At 35.5% G+C, this 7,718-nt stretch overlaps 1 protein-coding gene across 1 annotated transcript; it reads right to left on the bottom strand.

Annotated features, from left to right (window-relative positions):
- Positions 1-5,035: 5,035 nt before the first annotated feature.
- LOC107459282 (uncharacterized mitochondrial protein AtMg00810-like) lies at positions 5,036-5,359 on the bottom strand. The gene has a single exon (XM_016077505.1). It carries the CDS (start codon positions 5,357-5,359, stop codon positions 5,036-5,038), a length of 324 nt encoding a protein of 107 aa, XP_015932991.1.
- Positions 5,360-7,718: the final 2,359 nt, after the last annotated feature.

The following is a 7,718-nucleotide window of genomic DNA, read 5'->3' as shown; positions in this document are numbered from 1 at the left end:
ATAGATTTAACTTATAATTATAGTTTTGAAATATATTAAAACATTTATCCAACCACATATATATTATGATACATAGACACTAACACACAGATACAAGACCCAATCTAATACAGGACATGAACTTTCAAATCTGATAAAACACAGGGCGCACACACACACACAATCTAATACAGGACATAAACTTTCAAATCTGATAAAACACCGGACGCGCACACACATATATATATAAATTATTTTTTAATTACTTTTAGTGGCTTATTTTAACTATATAAAATATTTAAAATAATTTTTGTTTTAATAAATAATAATAATATATATTATTTCTAAATTTATTTCAATAATACATATTAATAATAAGACTAGACACGTTGGTACGTGATGGTATTTAGGTGTGTACAAACGTATCTGAAAAAGAATTTTTATTTTTTATTAAGACACGATTGGACATAGCAGACACGCTTATCGAACGAGTGTCAAAGAGTGTCATGTCTGAAATGTATCTGACAAATAGACACGACAACTCAACAAAGTGTCCATGATTTATAGCATATATAGCATATGCAAGACATTAATAATTATTAATAAAACACAAATATTATATTAAAAAAAGAATATAAAATTTTCCAAAATTACATTCTAAAATTTCTCACCTCTTTTATCAAGGATAAAATTCAAAATCACTCTCAAAATAATGCCTTTAATTAACCCAGCCAAAACCTTTCACTCCTTATTTAGAGCGTGATTATGCAATCTAACAATCCTAAAATCGAATAAAAAAAAACCCCTTATCTTTTCATATTTATTTGACAAATTCACTTAACTCCAATTTTATTACAATTTTAGAAGAAGTAGTATGTCTCATATGTTATAAGTAATTTTTAGATGTTACCGTAAATGCATATTAGATGTTACGAACAATGTTATATTGTTGAATTTTAGAAGTTAATTTTTTTTTTTGTTGACTAGAAGTTAATTTATATGTGTACAATAATAATAATAATAATAATAATAATAATAATAATAATAATAATAATAATAATAATGTAATGAAAGACACTGTTTTTATTTTTATTATTTATATTATGTACGATTATTTATATGGTATAGTAAATGAATATTGGATTATTAGATCTGCAATTATTACTACACAATCTTTTATCCCAATAAAAAATCTCAAATCCTCTCTAGAGTTGTGAACTCACCATAGCACATTTTATAAAAAAGTCCAAACATCTAAAATTTGATTAGTTTCAATTTATTAAAAATAAGAAACATTCAAAAATAATTATTTTGTAATATGATAAAAAATTATCTCAATTTATTAATTATAGATGTTATATATTTAAAATTATAGATGTTAAATTTAAAATATTTTAACAATTTTTATTATACAACTCATATTTTTATATACAGATTATTATAAAATAAAAACAGAAAATGAAATATAAAAAAATTATATAAAATAAATATTTATATGAAATTATTAACTGATTTTATTATAATCAATAAACAAACATATATATGAATATTAAATAAAAGTTTAAATAATTTAAAATTATAAACAATTAGTACACATATGAGATAATTTAAAATATACGATAAAATATATAGTTTAATTAAAATTTGATAATGTTAATATAAAAATTTGTTAATTATGGATATTATACTAATGAAATTATGAATGTACATGTTATGAGTATGAAATATATATATTAAATATCTAAAATTATGGAAGTTATGCGTATGAAGTTATAAATATTATAAGTGTGAAATCGTAGATGTTAAGTCACAAATTCTATTATACAACATACTTTTATATATTGATTGTTATAAAGTAAAAAATAAAAAATAAAATATGAAAAAAAATAATAGAGTGATTGATACTTCAAAGAGATTTTAGATAAAATATAATAAACAATAAAAATAAAAAATATAAAAATGTCAAACAATAATAGGCACCATCTAACCAAGCTAAGGCTCTACCTTAACGACAAATTCAAATGCCATAAAATATTGCTAATGGAATATAATTTTAAAATTGGAATTTTGGACGTTAGATTAGTTATTTTTAGATGTTATGGTTGTTGAATTTTGATAAACCCATATTTTATGATATATATTGTGCTCAATTTAAGTGATTTATTCAATCCTTCACCTACTTATTTATGGAAATTGCATAGTTTTGCTTTCCCTTTCTTATTATGTGATATATGTGAAATACATGTTTTCTATGCTTTAAAAGTAATTATTTTAATTACCCTTTATTACCATTCGATGCCGTGATTTGTGTGTTGAGTAGTTGCAGAGCTTCTAAGGCAGGAATAACTTAAAGGATGGAAATGAAACATACGAAAATGGAAGAAAAGCACAAAATGGAGTTTTTGAAGAAACTGGCTGCGACGCGAACTCATGGACGATGCGGCCGCATGCCCAGCGCGAAAAGGCAGTGACGCGACAGCGTGACCCACGCAGCCGCGCACCTTAAGCAGAACACAGATGACGTGGACGCATGATCAAAGCGAACGCGTGATAAGGAAAACTCCAGATGACGCGACCGCGTGACCCACGCGGACGCGTGACAGACGCCACGCACCAGAAATTACAGAAAACGCTCACAGTGATTTTTGAAGCCCTTTTTGGCCCAGATCCAAGTCCAAGAGACCCAGATTAGAAGTTATGAAGTGGAGGAATACATCCATTCAGTGAGTTGGCCAATTATTCACTTTACATAGTTTAGATGTAGTTTTTAGAGAAGGAGGTTCTCTCCTCTCTCTTAGGATTAGGATTAGGATTTTTAGAATTTAGGAATATTTTTATCTCATCTTTCTATCAGGTTCAATATTCTTTTATTTTGACTTCTCTTCTACTTTGCGATATTTTAATGAACCATTCATGTTAGGATTTTCTCTATTTAATATAATTTGAGGTATTTCAGACTCATGATTGTTTTCTTTTATTTATATAAATAATTTAGATTTTTCTCTCTTTTGGCTTTGGTTAGGTAATTGGTAACACTTGAGTTGTCAAACTCATCAGTGGTTGAAATTGGCAGATTCTAATTGATCTAGATTGCTCTAAAGCTAGTTTTCCCATAGGGATTGACTAGGACTTGAGGATCAAGCTAATTAGTCTACTTGACCTTTCTTTGTTCAATAAAGGATAACTAAGTGGGATTAAAACCTAATTCTCATCACACCTGATAAGGGTAACTAGGATAGGAATTCCAATTCTAATACCTGGCCAAGAGTTTATTTTATCATTACTATTTTATTTTTCTTATCATTTAACATACTTGTTCCTTACTTTCAAAACCCCCAATTTACAAGACTCATAACCAATAATAAGAACATACCTCCCTGCAATTCCTTGAGAAGACAACCCGAGGTTTAAATACTTCGGTTATTAATTTTATCAGGGGTTTGTTACTTGTGACAACCAAAACGTTTGTAAGAAAGGACTTTTGTTGGTTTAGAAGCTATACTTGCAACGGAAATTTATTCTGAATTCTAGACCACGCAAAAGTTTTCTCTTCAAAATGGCGCCGTTGCCGGAGAATTGCAAACGTATGCCTTATTATTGGTTATTGTAAATATTTTTTCTTTTACTTGTTTATTTGTTTTTGTTTTTCCTTCTTATTTCTGATAGCTACTATGAATTCTCACCCCTTTCGCTTTGAGTTTGGTCCTAATTTTGTTGAAAGGAATGGAAGCTAAATATGCATCACAGTCTAAGTAATCAAAGATGGATGGAGCCAAGAGGATATGATCAACCCTTAAGGCAACAACACCCTCCAAGATATCATAGACAGAGACCATTCTACAATGCATACCAAGGTGATAGATATGGTGGACCGCCTTGTAGCTACCAACAAGCCCCACCCTATGCTCAGAGACCATCCTTTCAACATAACCTCAACCCACCACACTCAAAGCTTCTTTCCACCATTCACCACTATATGATCCTTATCCACCCAACGTCAATCCAATTACTCCCAAGAAACACCACTCCCCTATGCACCATGTTCATATCCATCAGTAGACCAATTTAATACAATTCTTCATCAACTGGAGTAGGCAATAAATCAATTATCTTCCAAACATTCAGACACTCAACAAACCCCCATGGCTTCATGTGGAGAATCCAATGAAGAACGTAGCATGAAAGAAACACTAGAAACTATAGTGGACAGTATAGAGTGAAGGAATCAGAGACTGGTAAGTGAGAGCAAGGAGAATGAGTGAAGGAGAAGAGAGTTCAGAGAAGAGTGATTTGAACAGTGAAGGATTACTTTTCATTCACTAAGACTTACAGCAGTACAAGACTTATATAGCATACACTAGAAGCATCTGAAGATGCCAGATCAGCAGGCTTAACTAACCTCCTAACAAACTTAACAGCTAGATAAACTTGCTTAACTGACTACCCTTCTTTGTTTACTTTTAATATCTTCTTTCACTCTATCATGCCCCCTCAAACTCAAGGGAGCTGAATCTTCAGAGTTCTGCACCTTGAGTTTGCCTCTGAGATCAAGGAACGCTGCTGATGGAAGAGCCTTGGTGAGAGTGTCAGCAATCTGAGCTGAGCCTGGTATATGGCTTACTGAACCTCATTTCTTGTCACATAATCCCTTACGAAGTGCAAGTCAATCTCAAAGTGTTTCGTTTTTGAGTGAAGAATGGGATTTGCTGCTAGCAAGACTGCACTCTGATTGTCGCAATAAGCCATGGGGGGTTCAGGAATGCTCCACTTTAGCTCACTTAACAATCCTTTTTATCCAGATTAGTTTAGCAACTAAGTCTGCCAATGCCCTGTACTCAGCCTCTATGCTGGATCTGGCTACTGCCCCTTGTTTCTTAGACTGCCATGATATCAAATTTCTGCCTAAATAGACACAAAAGCCTCCAACTGATTTGCGATCATTGGGATCCCCTGCCCAGTCTGAATCACAATAGGCTTTTAGTTGCAGTAAGGAAGTGGGTGAAGCTTTGTCAATCTTCAAGCCATAGGTTGCAGTGCCACCAACATATCGCAGGATTCATTTGACCAGCTTCCAATGTGTCTCTAGTGGATGCTGCATAAATTGTGCTACTTTGTTCACACTGTATGCTAGTTCAGGTCTGGTAATGGTGAGGTATTGCAGACTCCCTACCACTGAGCAATACATATGGGGGTTTGCAAACGCATCTCCCCCTATAGCCTGAATTTTCAAGGTGGAGGGCAAGGGTGTATGGCATGGTTTGCACCCTGACATCCCTGCTTTGAGCAGCAGGTCTTGGACATATTTGCTCTGTGTCATGAGCAGTCCTTCATCACTGGTTTTAGTGACCTGAATTTCCAGAAAATAATGTAAAGGACCCATGTCTTTTAGAACAAAGACAAAGTTCAGCGTTGAATAACATCAGATATTTCGCTTTCTAAGCTGCCAGTGATGAGTATATCATCAACATAAATAAGAACATAAGCAAGAGAGGATGAAGTGTGCCTTACAAAGACCGAAACATCAGACTTGGTGGCAGTGAACCCTAGATCTCGAAGAGCATTGGAGAGCTTGAAATACCAGGCTCTTGGGGCTTGCTTCAACCCATAGAGAGCCTTGGTAAGCTTGCAAACCAATGAACCATCACCAACAATGAATCCCTGTGGCTGTCTCATATAGACATCTTCATGCAAATCACCATGGAGGAAGGCATTATTCACGTCTAATTGATGTATAGGCCACGAATTTGCCAGTGCAATGGTCAGTATAACTCGGATGGATGTTGGCTTGACAACAGGGCTGTATGTCTCTGTAAAATCAAACCCGGGTCTTTGGGAGAAACCCTGAGCAACAAGTCTGGCCTTGTACTTTTGAAGGCTCCCATCAGCATTATATTTGAGGTGAAACACCCACTTGCTCCCAATAGCTTCCCTGTCGGCTGGGAGAGGAACCAGGGACCAGGTATTATTCCTTAGAAGAGCTGCAAATTCAGACTCCATGGCACTCTTCCACTTTGGGTCATCTAATGCTTGCGTGACAGACCTTGGCTCCATACTTGCAACAAAAACATGAGGCTTAACAATACCTGCCTTGCTTCTAGTCACCATTGGATGAGTGTTAACAACAGGAACAGACGGTGGAACTGTTTCCAAATCAGCTATTGGAATTGGAATCGGGACATCTGATGGGGCCTTGTGGGAAGGAGTTGGGGACGAGGAGAGGGAAGGCAACATAGGAGATGGATTATAGGGGCTGGGGGCAGAGGAGAAGAAGGGACAGTAGAACTTGAAGGGATTTGTGTTGGGGTTGAAGATGGGATGGTAGGTGAGGCTGTTGTTATGGGTAAGGTAGAAGCTGAGGTTGGTTGTGAGGAGAGTTGTTTGGCCTGGTGAGGGATAATGGGAATACATGGTAGTGACGGTGGAATAGCATGTGAGGATTCAAGTCTGGGTGGGCAATAGAAACCGAAGGAATGATCTTTGAAAGGGAATGTGGCTTCATCAAATACAACATGTCTTGTAATGACCACTTTTCCAGAATTTGTGAGACATTTGTAGCCCTTGTGAGAGGTGCCATAACCAAGAAATACACTTGGTGAGGATCTAAAGTCAAGCTTATGTCGGTTGTAGGGCCTCAGGTGAGGAAAACACAAGCAACCAAAGACCTTGAGGTTTTCATAGGATGGCTTCTTGTTGAGCAGTTTTTTAGTTGGGGATACTCCGTTCAGTACTGGAGTTGGCAAGATATTGATCAGTTGGACTGTTGTAGTGAAAGCTTCGCCCCAGAACTTGAGTGGCATAGACACTGTTGCGAGCATGGTTAGCCCCATTTCCACAACGTGCCTATGCTTTCTCTCAGCTGTGCCATTTTGTTGGTGGATATGTGGACATGAAAACCTGTGAATAACACCCTGTTCCTGCAATAATTTGGACAAACTGACATACTCTGCATCATTATCACTCTGAAAAACCTTAAGTTTGGCATTAAGCTGAAGCTCAGCCATGTGTTGGAAATGCACAAAAACTGTTTTTAATTGAGCTCTACTTTTGATCAGATATAGCCAAGTAAATCTGGAATATGCATCAATAAAATTCACAAAGTAATTGTTTCCATTGCAATCAGACATTGGAGCTGGACCCCAAATGTCAGAGTACACAAGCTCTAAAGGAGCATTATACACTGTTTTAGAGACTCCGGAAAGGGTAAAGAGTGAGATTTGCCAATGCAACAAGAGATACAAAATGGCTTATTTGTAGGAAAAGAAAAATTACAATGCTGTAAAACTTTTGAGACTATATTATGTGAGGCATGTCCAAGACGAGAATGCCACAACATGTATTGATCTGAAGTTGACTGTGAATGTGACTCCACTGAACTGAGCAGTGCAGCAGGTGCTTGAACAGGATGAAAATTCAACAGCTTATACATGCCTTTTTCAACAGTTCTATTCAAAAGCAATTCTTTAGAATCCTGGGATTTGACACAGCAGCCATGAGAATGAAATTCAAAGAGGGCATTGTTGTCACAACAAAATTGATACACACTTAATAGGTTCTTTGTTATATCAGGTACTAGCAACAATTTCTGCATAATGAGATATTTAGAGCTCAATTCAGTTTTAAAATAGGCTTTTCCAACAGAATTAATGCTCAAACCTGTTCCATTGCCAACAACAACTTGTTCTTCACCGTTATAATTCTCCTTTTCAGCTACATTGTGGGGGTCGGGAGTCATGTGATGT

The sequence above is a fragment of the Arachis duranensis genome, chromosome 7 (assembly GCF_000817695.3).
Source record: "Arachis duranensis cultivar V14167 chromosome 7, aradu.V14167.gnm2.J7QH, whole genome shotgun sequence".
NCBI lineage: Eukaryota > Viridiplantae > Streptophyta > Magnoliopsida > Fabales > Fabaceae > Arachis > Arachis duranensis.
The sequence above is the reverse complement of the archived record's forward strand: the minus strand, read 5'-3'. Positions and strand labels throughout refer to the sequence as shown.

Excerpts from the sequence above, each read along its gene's own strand:
- LOC107459282 (XM_016077505.1), bottom strand. The coding sequence starts at position 5,359 with ATGGGTCCTTTACATTATTTTCTGGAAATTCAGGTCACTAAAACCAGT.